Genomic DNA, 14,412 nt, shown 5'->3' on the forward strand with positions numbered 1-14,412 from the left:
TGCTTATAAGAAGATATACTAGCTTCTAGCTCTACTGTTGATGAGGATTTGGGATACCTGGGTAGGGTAGTGTTTGGTCTTTTCTTCACAAATCAAGCCAAGAAAGCAGAAGCCTTAAAAAATCCAGGGTAACATTATCAATTAATTTTTCTATTATTTGAGTAGTATGTTATTTTTTTAATATTTTAGAGCTATTTTCATAAAATGGCATCTTAAATTTTACGTGTAAACCAGCGATAGTACCAACCTCACATCCATTTATTGTTACCACAGCAGCAAGGTCTTAAAATCTTTTAAACTGTATTTTGAAACATGAAGTATAATATAAATTTTTTCCAAGTATCAATGAAATTTATAAAAGAATCCCATTCATTTATTTATGCTCTTTGTGTTGGCACTTGAAAAAGTTCTGTGCTAACAGTAATCTCCCAGGATCCACTGTCTTCTCCCCGCTTCCAACCCCCTCCTGTCCCCCGCAACTCTCCTGCCCCATGGCTTCCTCTGTCAGCTCCTAGCACTTAGACTGGGACCTCTCAAAAGGCATACCCAATCCTGTCTCTTCTAATTGCTCCTCTTGAGTCTTGATTTATTTTCTCTCCATATCTAATTCTGCAGCACCAACCCTTTTATCTGTATGTCTGGTGTTCAAACTCATCAAGAACTGTGACTTGATTGGGCTGGTTAAGAACCATTGAACATGGAGTGTGTATGGTGGTGGGCAGAGAGTTTCTTTTGGACAGAGTTTTTGGTCCTTTTCAGAAGCTGGTGGTCTAGACCACTTTTATTTATTTTTTATTTTTTATTGCTTTATTTAAGTTCAATTAATGAACATGTAGCATATCATTAGTTTCAGATGTAGAGTTCAATTGATCTAGACCACTTAAAAAATTTTTTTTTATTTATTTGACAGGCAGAGATCACAAGTAGGCAGAAAGGCAGGCAGAAAGAGAGGGGGAAGCAGGCTCACCGTAAGCAGCCTGACACGGGGCCCGATCCCAGAACCCCAGGACCATGACCGAGCCAAAGGCAGAGGCCCCAACCCACTGAGCCACCCAGGTGCCCCTGATCTAGACCACTTTTAATCAAAGTATGGTTTCGTCTTACCAGGAAGCTTGTTAGAAATGAAGAATTTCAGACCTCACACCAGAACTACTGAGTTAGAATTTGTATGTTAAAAAGATCCTAGGTGATTTATATGTAAACTAATGTTTGAGAAGAACTGATTTAATTATACCTTATTTGGTCATCATGGCAGAGCTGCAGCTGAAACACAAGTTTGGGAAGCACTGATTTCCTTGTCCCTAGCCAGGGATAAATAGGCATAGCAGTATTAGCATAAGGAACTGTCTGAACCCACCTTTCTCCAAAGGTGACAGTATAACTGGTAGGTATTTGAGGCTTGAGAGCCATCGGATTTAGACATTGTTCAGAATAGAATGGTGTAAAGAATGGAATACCATGGACAGCGCTCCAGCCTTGGTGTAGGAGAGATACTGTAGATGGTGGGAAGCTCAAAGAGCTGTTGGTGTAAGACACGGTGGGTTTGAATCCTGCTCTGGGAATTGAACTTGTTACCTTACCTCCCTTAGCTTCACCTTCCTCATTTGTAAATGGGATGGCAATACCTATCTATGACAGGTTGTTTTGAAGCATTATTGAAAAAAATATTACCAGACAGGCAGGTCTCATGTACAATAAATATTAGTCCCTTCCCTTTTCTTGTCTGTAACACCTCAATTAGAGTTAATCAATCAATCAATCAATCAATAATAAATCTTGCAAAAGGAAAATAACAAGATCCCTCTAGCTTGGGGTTAATGCCCATGGTTATGACACCAAGGCTATCAGGATTGGAGGCAGTGGTGGAAGAGGTGGACATCTGGCACCCATAGTCTTCTTACCATTTCAATAGCTGAAGGAGAACTGGGAGGGAAGCTGGCAGGCAGACATACTTAGCTCCCTACACCTTCACCCTGCAGGGTAGGGGTCCTGCACAGCCACTGGGAGTTCAATCTGGGATCTGGCTCTACACACGGGATGCTGAAGAGCCATTCTTGGAAGAGTCAGTTCTTGACCCAGTTCTGTTTGGTTCCCCTCTGACTGTTAATTACACCGCCACCATCCTCTGGAGCTGAGCCCCTGCCTCTGAGCCTTAGTCTTCCTTCTCTTTGTGGCTGGATTGTATCCCTTTGTGGAGCAGCGTGGCTTTGTAGGGCTCACCCGATCTTGCACAAAGGTTGATTAAGGCTGCTGTGCCTTTGTAACTGGAGCTGCTTTTCTTGTTCGCCGTAGCTTCGCTCTGGCATTCTCATACCAAACTTTTGGTGTCTACTGACTCTTATGTCTACTGACTCCTCAGAGATTACTCTGCTTCCTTTCACTTTTATACAAGCTGACTTATAATACTCTTTCTTCCATGCCACAGGTCTAAAGGCTAAATTTTAATCTGCATCAGATTAAGATTATAGTTTAGGTTTTTTCATGAAAATTTCTGTTACATGGGCATCTAAAAGATGTTCGCTTCAGAACATCTCTGGAAATTTAAACCACATCTGAACTAAAGACCAGGTAATGCTCAAAGACGATCTGCCGGGACCAGGAAGCAGCAGTTGGCTGGGCTTCCATGAGTGGGTGGGGCAGGTCCACCTGCCAGAGGAGCTGTGAGGGTAACATGCAGCCAGTGGCTCTCTGGGATCAAAACATTAAATTCATCTGGTTTCTAACTTGTTTCATGGACATCGAGTTTGCCAATATTGATTCTCCCTTTTGCCTTCCATATTGCTTCGCTGCAGGTAATTTATGCTCATTCTCATGACTGAACCTGGACTCTCAGGAAAATTATTCAGTACCAAATAACAAATGGTCACTCTTTAAATACTGGCTCAACATTTAATGAGAGCAAAGGCTTAGTGCTATGTGGGAAGGGTGCAGAAGAAGGAAGAAGAATCGCTGGTGCAGAGCTCCTTGTCCCATCTCTGCACAGAGCATTCTTTTTCTTTCTTCCCTTTTTTTTAAAGGTTATTTATTTAAAAAATAAGATTTTTAAAATAAAAAAATAAAGTTCATGTAAGCAACCACTACACCCAACGTGGGGATTGAACTCACCAATTGGGGATCTAGCCCCTGAGCCAGCCTGGTATGCCAGCACCAAGCATCTCTGTTCTGATCCCAAACTTGCACACTCTGCTTCCTGAGACTTCCTGGAAGCCTTCGGGTCCTGCTTCCTGTTAGAATCTGGTGACTGCCTGTCACTCCAACAGGCCTTCTGGTTGCATTTTTCGCAACCGGCTCAGGCGAATGTCTTTTCCAAGCACACACAGGACTTCTCCCAGACAGGTCACGTGTGCGGACACAGTGGTGAATGGGACTCCGCAAGTGCGGGTGCGTGGCTAGCTCCTTCTGCATCTCCCTCATGATGGCAAAAAGCCCACAGTTTAGGGCCTTGACAGCGTTCACTGGGGTTCTAAGGCGCTGGTGTGGGAGCGGAAGTAGAAAAGAAGTTCTCCTTTAACCCAGTGTCGCCTTCCTCACGCAAAAGCCTAGAGGGTTCCTATACCCATCTTTTCACCTTTCAAGTGATAGATAAATCCCCTACTTGATTTTTTTTTTTTTTAGTTCTTTCTAACAACCTTAAGCTATCCATGCTCTTGCTAAAATTTGTGTGTGTATCCTAAAACTATAAAACATGGCCCTATTGTTTGGACTAACCAACTTTTCAAAATGAAATTAACAAAATGAAGTTAAAGGGGAAAAAACTGAACACACAGGCGCGCGCGCGCACCACACACACACACACACACACGTTTGCCAGATTTTTTGCATCGAAAAGAAAAGGAAAACAAACCCAAACACCCCACATCTACGAGTTCCCCGATAATGATTTCAAACGGGAAAGACTCGAGCTGATCTGTCAGAGGGGAGCTCTCTCTAGAGCACATTTTTGTTGTTATCTGTCAAACCAGACATCTCTCCGTGAGCACACGGCCAAGACCCAGGTAACTGGGTACTGTAACAAGAGTGTTTTTATAAATTATGCAAATCCACAGCGCTTTCCCGCTGGCCAGAACTATTTAATTGCCGACCTTGGTCCGGGCCCTCGTTCCCAGCCGCCCCCCCGCCCCCCGGGCGGCGTTTCCAGCCTGCCACTCGCCGCGGCCTCAGGTGAGCTCCGCGCGCTCCGCGCTCCCGGGCCTGCGGGAGGGGCTGGAGCGACAGCAGAGGGCGGGCCGGGGCTCGGGGCGGGGTGGTGGGGGAGACGGAGATCCGGGCCCTGACTGCGGCTTCCTCCCGGTGGAGCCGCATTTCCAGGCACCTCCGCAGCCCTAGCCCTAGCGCGCCGAGCCGTTCCCGGCCGTGCCGCCTGGAGGCGCGGAGCCCGCGGGGCGCCTCCAGCCCCGCAGCTCCCGCCCGGGCGGAGGCCGCCGGACCGCGGAGATGCGGGGCGGGGGCAGGGCGCGGGGTAGGTGACTTTATCCCGCCTCTGTTTCCCTGCCCCGGGGAGCAATGACATCACGCGGCCTTCTCCAGGCGCCGACACAAAGAGCGGCGCGGAGAGGCCGCTGCGGGGGGAGCCGGCGGCCGCCGCTGCCGCCGCCCCGGGCCCTGGGGCCCCGCCGGCCAGGCCCGCCGCCCGCGGCCCGCGCCCTTCCTGCTCCTCCTCCGCTGCCGCCGCCGCCACCGCCGCCTCCTCGGTCGCTGCCGCCCGCGCCGCCCGCGTCCGCGGCGCGCCGTTGAGCCCGCGCCGGGCCCCTCCGGCCCCCTTCCCATGCGGGCGGCGCGGGCCCTGGGAGGGGCGCCCGCAGCCAGCCGCGCAGCATGCACTGGGGGGTTGGCTTTGCCTCGTCCAGGCCGTGCGTGGTGGATCTGAGCTGGAACCAGAGCGTCTCCTTCTTCGGCTGGTGGGCCGGGTCCGAGGAGCCCTTCTCCTTTTATGGGGACATCATCGCTTTCCCTTTGCAGGATTACGGTGGGATCATGGCAGGGCTGGGCTCCGATCCCTGGTGGAAGAAAACACTTTACTTGACCGGGGGAGCTTTGCTGGCCGCAGCTGCGTATCTGCTCCACGAACTCCTGGTCATTAGGTGAGCCGGAGAGAGGGCCCCGCGCAGGGGCGCCGAGTGGGGCACCTGGCCAGGGCAGGGCTGGCGCGAGGGGGGACCATGCCAGCCTCTCGGCCACGCCGCGCAAATGCCCAAGAATCCTATCCTTACCTTTCCCTAGAGGCAGTCCGTGGTCACCCGGCCTGAGGGGCAGTTTCGAGTTGACAGGAGAATTAAACTGATTGTGGGAAGGGAAAACATTTATCTCTCAGTCCTTTGGTGCTAAAAAGCAAAAATTCTCCGGGATGTTGTGGAGCAAAATGGTCTATTAGGAAATGCCCTTAGCAAGATCCAAGTGCAATGTTTGCAACAATAGAATGAGGCCTGGTGGAGATACTAAGTTACACTTTTAGGGAATGCCTTATTTGTTTATAGGTAATAATTATGCTAGAATATTAACCACTAACCTTACCTTTTACTTAAAGGTTAGTTCTTCACTATTCCTCCCCAAATTTTAATATCATTAAAAAACTGAAATTGCAAAAGCTCCAGGGCCCTCTAGGTCCCTGTTAAGGGGCATGGCCAAGTAGAGGGGTGTGCGTTTTGGTGCAGCCCTTAACCTGGTTATGGGTTGCTCAGGTATTTCGAGCTAAGCCCCATCGCGGGGGATTTCGATGTCATTGTTGTGTGAGCAGTAGGAGATCCGAGGACAGGACTAGCACATGGGCGTGTTTGACAAGACACGGGAGTCACCCATTGCCGTAAACAGTTGCATAGCCTGCCTGCCGCAGAATGTTTACAGGACTGATTTGGAAATGCCAGAAAATGGAGGCCCCTACTGTTGGTACATCCAGAAGGACAGGAGATCTTTGTCTGAGTAGGACAATACCAAAGGCTCCTGGGGTGGTCCTTTGGCTCATTGACAACATCAATTTAGGGTTAAAATCTCCATGAGTTTGGAGTCCTCTGTCCCTGGGAGATGACCAGAAGCGGGCAGTTTTCAATAGCTCAGAATATCCCCGTTGACCAGTATTTTTAAAGTAGTGACAAATGTGTTCACACTGCCTTTTTCCAGGGGGAAATCTTACACAATAGCTTGTAAACAAAGACAGTGATCGGTGACCTTTAACAGGTCTACAGGGATTCCAGGAGATTGTAACAGGCTAACTTGGGCATTTTGAATATTTCTAATCTCGGAGAGGGTGGGAAATCATTTAAGTCTGAGGAAATGTATTGGCTTTCACTATTATTTAGCCGTAATTGAGAAGTTTTATTTTAACCTTATTATGTACTGTGAATTCTCTCACTTAGCAGGTGCCTTGAATCATCTAGTTGAACCACGTAAAGATTTTTGAAGTGAATTTAAGGTGCATTTCCCTAGATTACTTCCTGTTTTTGCTAGTTTTAGAACTTGATTTCGAGTTAGATTTCGAGCTGTATGAAAATACCCAAAACATTTGTGCAGTACTTAAATGGTAACCCAGCTGTTTCTCAATTATATTCCAGTCCAGAACCTTTTCAGGATCCAGAACCCTGTGGCTTCTCACCGGTTTAACACTTTGTGGAGGGAGTGAAGGCACGCGGCTTCATAGGACCAACTCTAAACCTTGCTTAAATGACCTTGCAGAAATAGCAAGGAGCCCAGAGCTCATCCTGGGAACAGGCCACACCCTGGCAGGTGTGGTCGCTAGACACAGAAGAGCCTTCTGCTCGAAGATGTGTCCTTCACTGCTTAGCAGATTACTTGGATACTTACGTGGATTGAGATGTTTTTAATCTTTGTTATATTCACTTTTTGTTTCTTGACAGATGTCTAAAGCCTGGGTAGGAAATGTGTTATAATGGAGGAGAAAGTCCTGTTATAATGCAAATAATAAAAATGGCCACCCATTATCCATCCCTTAGAAGGGACTCTGCCCATCTAGAAGTGCTTTATTTGGATTTATCCCTCTCAGCTGTGGCTGGATGCTTGGTTCCCAATTCATAGTTAAGGCAATTACAGCGGAGGGAGAGAGAGAGGTAAAACCACTTGCCCAAGATCACACAGCAGGAGTAGTAGGATCCAGATTTGGGAGAGTGTGTGTATGTGTGTTTAGTGCCTGAACTTTTCCCCACCGCCTCCTAGAAAGTACGAAAGACGACATAAGCCCGGCTGGGGGGAGAAGAAGAGAAATGTAAAGAATTGGGGTATGGCCCAAGGAAGACAGGCCTGTAGTAGGGACTGGAGTTTTTGACAGCGTCTAGGGGCACAGAAAGACAGGGGGGAAAGACTGAGCAAGGTCTGGGACTGCCAGACAGAGGTGACATGACAGACTTCCATTGAAGGTGAAATCTCACTGTCAGTTGTCTCCATAGTTTAGGCAAGACAAAACAGTCCAGAATCTGCAGGATGGAAGACACATCTTGAAATGATCACAGTGTCTGAGGTCACGGGCAACGGTAAAGTTGTTACCACTCAAATTGGATTTTCTGCCGGAGAGACTTAAGCTGAGTGTGTGGCCGTGTGTCTAGCAGTAAAGTTGACCGGTGAGAAGTACTTAGGAATTTGCATTAAGGAGTAAAACCCAAGGAAGTGTTTTGGATTTTATGCCTGCTTTTCCCACGGCAGTATTTTTAACCAAATACTGTCTCAGCCCTCTACCTCCCCTGAGTGGTGACAGTGTAGCAGCTATCTTAAAGTTTGAGAATGTGTTGTTTGTAAATTGAATGACTAAATAATGATTGTGTTGTTGGTAGCTCTGTTGCACTTTAGGCGTTAGGGTTCAGCCTGTCCTAGAGAACTTAGGGAATCAGAGCAGCCCCCAGGTCAATCAGTATCTGATCTCCATAAACTAACAGCTTGTCAATGGCACACAGAGGCACAGTCCCCCGAGATATCCTTCACGATGGGAGGAGGGGCCAGTCTTGAGGCTCCGTACACGTTCTCTTCTGTAACCCTCATTATAAAGCCACTTTGGGAGGTACAGCAGTCCAGGTATTTTAAAAAATAACCTGCTCCGCTGATCCTAAGTCAGGGAGAAGTTTCTGATGTGTGGAAGGAGGACTCTGGAACCAGAGGGGGTTCACATTCACTTCGCTTTTAACCAAGTAACCTTGGAGATGAGAAGAAACTTTTTGGCTTTTTGGTTTTCTCATCTGTAAAATGGGTTAATAATAGCAGCCTGCCTTACGGAGTTGATTGAGTTAGCGACGTGTGAACTGCTTAGAACAATTCACATATAAGTGAGTATTTAATAGAAGTTGGCATCATTGACCATTAAAACTTCTGTAGGAAAGTTCCAGGCTTGAGTGACCCAAGTCAAACCGGCCATTTTGATAGAATTAATTGAGAAATTGCCCATTTCGCTGTCGCTGAAGGGCTTAAGAGCTTGGGATCTGGAGCTGCTAATGGCCTGATGTTAGAGTGATGTTCTTTGGACAAATTATTGAGCCTCTCTGAGCTTCAGTTTCCTTATCTGCTATGTAATATAATATACACTAAATTTAAACTATAACAATATCCACTCTATGGTATTACTTCAGAGTGAAACAGGTTAGTATGCATCATGTATACAAAGTCATTGGCCCATGCTTGTCACATCCGTTCTTACTATGATATGGTGGCCAAGTTAACCATTAGAATTAGATATTTCTGTGGAGCCGAAGATTTTATATTTATCTCCTCCCTTTCCAGTCTTAAATTTTTGCCTAGCAGAAAATACCACTTGAATTATTTGACTGGACAAAACCAGTTAGTTGTCGAATGTAGTTTGTGCTCTCTGGGAACAGTTTAAGAGGCTTCTTGATTTTAATATCTGACCTCCCCAACATTTCATCTAAATGAAAGTCTTCATTTTCTATAGTAAATTTTGCCAGAAAACAGCAAATATTTTATTCTTTTGACTTGAGCAGTGTTTTCCAAGTGAGTCATTCTGAGCTCTTTAAGTGGAATGGGCACTCTGGTCATGAACTTCTCTGGAAGAGTTGGTTTTCTTGAAGGCAGGTGCTGCAGGGGGTGAGCTCTATGGGCCGAGGATGCAAAGAGCTTGCCCTTGCTTTGGGGGACATAGGTACGGGATTAAACTGGGAGTGATGTGAGGAGCCAGAGGCTTGGGGAAGGCCCCAGGGAAGAGTGACGTCTATGTGACCACGTCTATGTGACCGGGAAGTGGTTGGGCCAAGCGAAAGGTGGGGAGTTGCAGATGGGTCTCGATGGTGGTGTCAGAGCGAAGCTGTGGGGGATGGTGAGATAGTGTCGTTTAAAGGGATAAGACCCTATCTCTGTGCATGAGAATGGATTCTACCACTCTTACAGGATGCTTGGGAGCTCCACAGATGTTTATAGATTTTTAAGATTTAATCATGCTCCCTGATGCATAATTGGTCCTGCCCTCACTTTCTGTGCGTGGGAAGAAGAGAGGCCTAGGGTAATGTGGCCAGTAGGAAGCAGGGCTTGGATTTGACCTGTGTCCACACTTGGAATCTAGCATTTTCTCTATTATACGGTGTCCATTGCAAAGCCGTACCAGGGAAATCCTCCCACCCAAAAAAGTAGCCAAGGGAAAGCTAGATGTGTGTCTGAGACAGAAGAAAGGGAGGAGGCAAGGATATGAAGTTATGTACTATGTGCTGGGAACCTAGAGAAGATGAGAGAGAGCCCAGAAGCTGGCTTTCTTGGTATCATACAAGTGAAGGGCCTGGCGAGGGCACACTAGTTTGGAAGGGGGACCAGATTCAGGGTCTCAGATTCCCAGCAGACTTGGTTCCTAGCAGAGTAAACTTATGCTGTGATTCCTGGGTTCTAGGGACAGTTTCAGGGTACAGTCCAGGGGTCAAGAACATAGACTCTGCTTGCCTCGATCAGTCCCCGGTCTGCCGTTTACTAGCAAAGGGACCTTGGGCAGGGTAATCCTCTCTGCCTCAGTTTCTTCATCTGTCACGCATGGATAACAGTCGTAGTTCCCTCAAAGTTATTGTGAAGATTCAATGAAATGATACCTGTGAATCCCTTAGAACAACGCCTGACACCCGGGAGGCACACACTGTCATGTTTATCCGTCAGTTTGTGCCGAGTGGCTAAGCATAGCCTGCCGGAGAAGAGGTGGGCCCTCTTCCTGCCCCGTGGGCTATAGTTAGCCGAAGGAGGTTGATACGCGGGCACTCTTTAAGCCCTTGGGGTCACCGTGATCGCTTGTAAGGTTCTCTCGTGTTTTGGTCAAGCTTCCACTCTGCTTCTGGGTGAGGCGAGCCCCCGTGACAAACAGATCTGCGTGTTCGTGGAGGAGCCACAATCCACCGGGGGCCTCCGGGGAACGCAGGGCATTGAATGTACAACACGTGGTTTGTTCTTTATTTCTGTTTTGGTTTTGGCAGGAAACAGCAAGAGATTGACTCCAAAGATGCTATTATTTTGCATCAGTTTGCAAGACCTAACAATGGTGTTCCCAGTTTGTCTCCTTTCTGTTTGAAAATGGAAACTTACTTAAGGATGGCTGACTTACCCTACCAGGTACTTGTGTACGAACGGGTCTCACTGTCCCAACAGGAACATCAGAGGGGTGGTTCTCATCTCACATGGTGGGAAGGGCTTGCTCTCGGTGCCGGAGGGGTGGGTGTGAAATTAGCACTGCCTGGTTCTTAGCAGTTGCTTCCAAGAGACTGGATTGTAAGGTCTGTTGATGTTCACACCTGGGTTAATGGGGGGATCCAAAGGGTTTGGATTTCTGTAGGTTTCAGGGTCATGGTATTTTTTTTCCTGACATGCAATAGGCCTTGGTTAAGCTTGGCGAGGCCTCTTGGGCAGTGGTTAATTAAGGTAGGTGTACCATTGCTGTACGTGGTTTTTTCCTTGAGATTTCTGTTTGACAGCATTATATTTTGTCTCTCATGAGTCTGGGGGGCAGAGCACCTGGCAGGCCACCAGGGAGATAGTGAGATAGCTGTAGATTTTGGAAGAACATGTCCACAGTGCTCCACCTTCTGTTTGGGTGACTTTCGGGGAAACATTCGCTCATTTCAGCATCAGAGAATGAACATGGGAATGTATTTAATGGTATCTATTTCTCTGTGAGTTGTGTCTCACAAATTTGGCAAGTTGTGTTTTCATTGTTATTCAGTTCTAAGTATTTTTACAAAAAATTTTCCTGTCTCTTTTTCTTTTTCATGTAATATCCAGCTATACACATGTTTTTTAAGCTTTGATTTTTGTCATTTTTTAAAAAAGATTTTTAAAATTTATTTGACAGACAGAGATCACAAGCAGACAGAGAGAGAGGAGAAAGCAGGCTTCCCTTGGAGCAGAGAGCCCAATGTGGGGCTCGATCCCAGGACCCTGGGATCATGACCAGAGCTGAAGGCAGAGAGGCTTTAACCAACTGAGCCACCCAGGCGCCCTGTCTTTGTTTTTTAATTATGTGATCAGAACAGATAGTCTCTATCTTGATTCCTTGAAATTTACAGAGGCCGTCGCCTAGTGTGGCTAGTTTTTATGAATGTGGAAGATCATCCCATGTTCTCCGCTTAGGTGAATCTAGCTCTCTAGATTTACTTACTTGAGCATTTGTTTAGACATCTCTGCATATTTTCTGTTTGCCTGTTCTAGTATTTCTTCAAGGAGTGGATTAAGATATCCACGGGTATTTGTTGACTTCTCTTTTCTTCCTGCCATCATCTGGGTTCTTGCTTTATGTCAGAGATTGTATGGTTAGGTACATGCAATGTGGAAGATCACGTTCGTACCCTTTTGCTTCTTTCCCCCGTATATACAGCACCTGGCTGTGTCTTCTGCTTCTTATTTTTACCTCTTGAACTTTATATCATCAAATACTGAGATTGGTTCTCCAGCTCTCTTCTGGTTCGTATTTGCTTGGGATGCCCTTCTCCATCCTCTTTCTCTATTTTTTTTGAATCTGTCTTTCATAGACAGCGTATTACTTGTGGCCAATCTAAGAGTCCTTAATTGGTGCATTTTATTCATTTATACTTGTAATTATTGTTTAACTCTGAGATATCTCTAACGTCTTTCTCCCTCCCTCTTTCTTTTCCCTCCCGCCCGCCTGCTTGCTTTCTTTCTTCTTTCTGACGTCTTACTTAGTGTTTTTTTTTTCCCATTATACTTGGCTTTTAAATTTTTTTTCTTGTTTTCTGCATTCTAGTGGGTAGATAAGAAGGAACTTCCTTACCACTTAAAACAAATTCTATTTTTGTTTTCGTGGCGGTTGTGCCTAAGATCCAACTTTGAGTTTATTTATCCCTATTATCATTTCTCAAGTGCAGGTTGGTCCTTTGATGATACAAGGATCGTACAGGTTCACGTGAACTTTGCGTCTCTCTTTTCCAAGCCCTGATCCCCAGCGTGTTGTTGTTGTCTAATGTTTTAATTCTGGAATTTTGGAAATTCTTTCCTTTTTTCCTGATTCTTTTTTTAGGCAACAGGGCTTACTCAGTCTGACTAGCCTTGTTTCCCATGTATCTTCTCTGGGATTATTTATCCTCTTATTTGAGGACTTTCATGGTGCATCTGTTCAGATTGAGCCTTTATGCAGCAAACCTCCAGTGGCTTTGCACACTTGATGATGCCGTTATTTCTCCCTCATGTTTGAAATGTCTGTGTTCCAAGTTCTTTGCCTTTAGGGCTTTAAAAATATTACTCCCTTGTCTTTCTGCATTGGTATTGCTATTGAAAAACCTGATGTTTTTCTCTCTTTCTCTCTGGAAGCTTTTAGAATTTGAACTTAATCTCAGTAACTTACATTTCACTAATATGTGCCTTCACTAATATATATCTTGTTTGGTCCTTTCTAAACTCTTGTAGTATAAAGTCTTGAATCTTTTTTAAATTCCGGGGAATTATTAACTTTCTTCAAATACTTCCTTTTCTTTTTGATTTGTTTTAGCCTTCTTCTTGTCCCCTATTCTCCGGATACCGAAATCTCTGCTTTTATTTTCTCTATCTCTGAATATACTCCTTCATCTTTTCTTCTTCCTTCTGGATGGATTTCTCTTCCCGGCATCCCGTGGCCTCTCTCTGTGCTCTTCTTGCGTCTATCGTACTGCTTATCTGTTGTGTTCAACGTCTGTATTTTTCTCCTTCATATTTCTCCTTGGTTTGTATTACAGTTTCTTCTTTTATGCCTTAGAGGATCTCTCTTATGCTAATTAAAATCGGTCTGTTTCCGAGATCCTGCTTCATGGTGCGGAACGTCCGATGCTCTTCTGTGACAGCAGTTGTGTGCGTTCTGTGTTGCCTTTGGTTTGAGATTCCCTTTTTTGCCAGAGATGTCCACTCTCCTGCCTGGGGACTTGTACGGGGCAAAGGCCAGAGCTCAGGCTACAGGTTGTGTGCCTCTGAGGGGATGTAAGAAAAGTAAGGGTGCCCCAGGCACCCCCAAAGCACTTTGGTCCCACTGGTTTGCTGCCTTTCCTCCAGGGAAGGTGGCTCCGACCGGTCAGGGGCTCACCTGTAAGCTCCAACAAAGTGGCAGCACTGGGAGGAGGGGTCTCCGTTGCAGGTAACAGAGCAGCTGGACCAAGCTCTTGGCTGCTGGGATGATGTTAGCTCGGCAGCTCCCAGTGCCCCCACCGACCCCTCAAACCTGTGCTTTCTGAGCCAGTTTCTCTGCAGAGGAATGGTTGGGGTGGCAGGGACCCTCCTAAGGTGGTGCTGGGATGAGATGCGTGACAGCCCCTTTGGCTCAGCAAGTGCCATTACGGAGGCCCCACCGAGGAAGTGATAGAGTGACACCTAACTGGACTGCTGGACTGTGGGGGCAGTGCTCTGGGAGGGCACAGCCTGTCTGGAGACTGGAAGGAGGTTGCTTAAGTCTGGGACCTGGAAGGCAAGGGCTGAGTCTAGAGAGAGGAACGGGGAGATCATTCAGGACTTTGTAAACCAGGAGTAGAGCAGAAATCAGCACTGAGGACAGATAAAGCTTGAAGCCGCTAGATGCAGTGGGTCAGATTTGAAAGATTGCTGTTGAGCTTGGCATTGGCAGCCAGCACTGGAAGACACATGTCACGGAGGGGCTCCGGTTGAAGGAAGAGGCCGGCCGTGCTACCCTTTCCCCTCTTGCCTTCAAGCCTGCAAGCTCTGGACCAGGAGCCAGACTGCCTCCATCCCTGTCGCAGAGCGGCTGCTTTTAGTGGGTGTGACGAGGGCAGCAGGACACACGTCTCACTGGGAAGTCTGAAGCTAGTGCCGAGGCCGTCGAGGAGGTGGCCACCTACCCCCTTGCAAAATTATTATTTCTTGTTAAGTATATATGTATGTATTTTAAAAGAAAGGTGTAGGCGTGTTTTTCCTTCAGCAAAGTCTCTGTGGAAAATAAATGGAGGGGCAGAAATTTAGGGCAGAGAGCTCAGGGCAGAGATTTAGGCAAGAGAAAATGGTTCTGTG

At 46.6% G+C, this 14,412-nt stretch overlaps 1 protein-coding gene and 1 long non-coding RNA gene across 5 annotated transcripts in view; one reads left to right on the top strand and one right to left on the bottom strand.

Annotated features, from left to right (window-relative positions):
• Positions 1-4,126: 4,126 nt before the first annotated feature.
• The window catches only part of FAXC (failed axon connections homolog, metaxin like GST domain containing), a 75,226-nt gene continuing 64,940 nt past the window's right edge, over positions 4,127-14,412 (top strand). For 2 of the 4 annotated variants that reach the window (XM_082731754.1, XM_082731755.1), the window contains exons 1-2: positions 4,469-5,081; positions 10,392-10,527. In XM_082731754.1, the coding sequence (XP_082587880.1) occupies positions 4,816-5,081; positions 10,392-10,527 (402 nt within the window). In that variant the 5' untranslated portion in view covers positions 4,469-4,815. The other 2 variants (XM_082731757.1, XM_082731756.1) reach the window with 2 other exon arrangements.
• LOC309865431 lies at positions 4,913-6,092 on the bottom strand. The gene is made up of 3 exons (XR_014312091.1): positions 5,512-6,092; positions 5,211-5,277; positions 4,913-4,997 (listed from the first exon to the last, which is right to left on the bottom strand). It is a non-coding gene; the product is annotated as an uncharacterized lncRNA (long non-coding RNA).

This window comes from Mustela nivalis (genome assembly GCF_964662115.1).
Source record: "Mustela nivalis genome assembly, chromosome: 5".
In the NCBI taxonomy this organism is placed as follows: Eukaryota; Metazoa; Chordata; class Mammalia; order Carnivora; family Mustelidae; genus Mustela; species Mustela nivalis.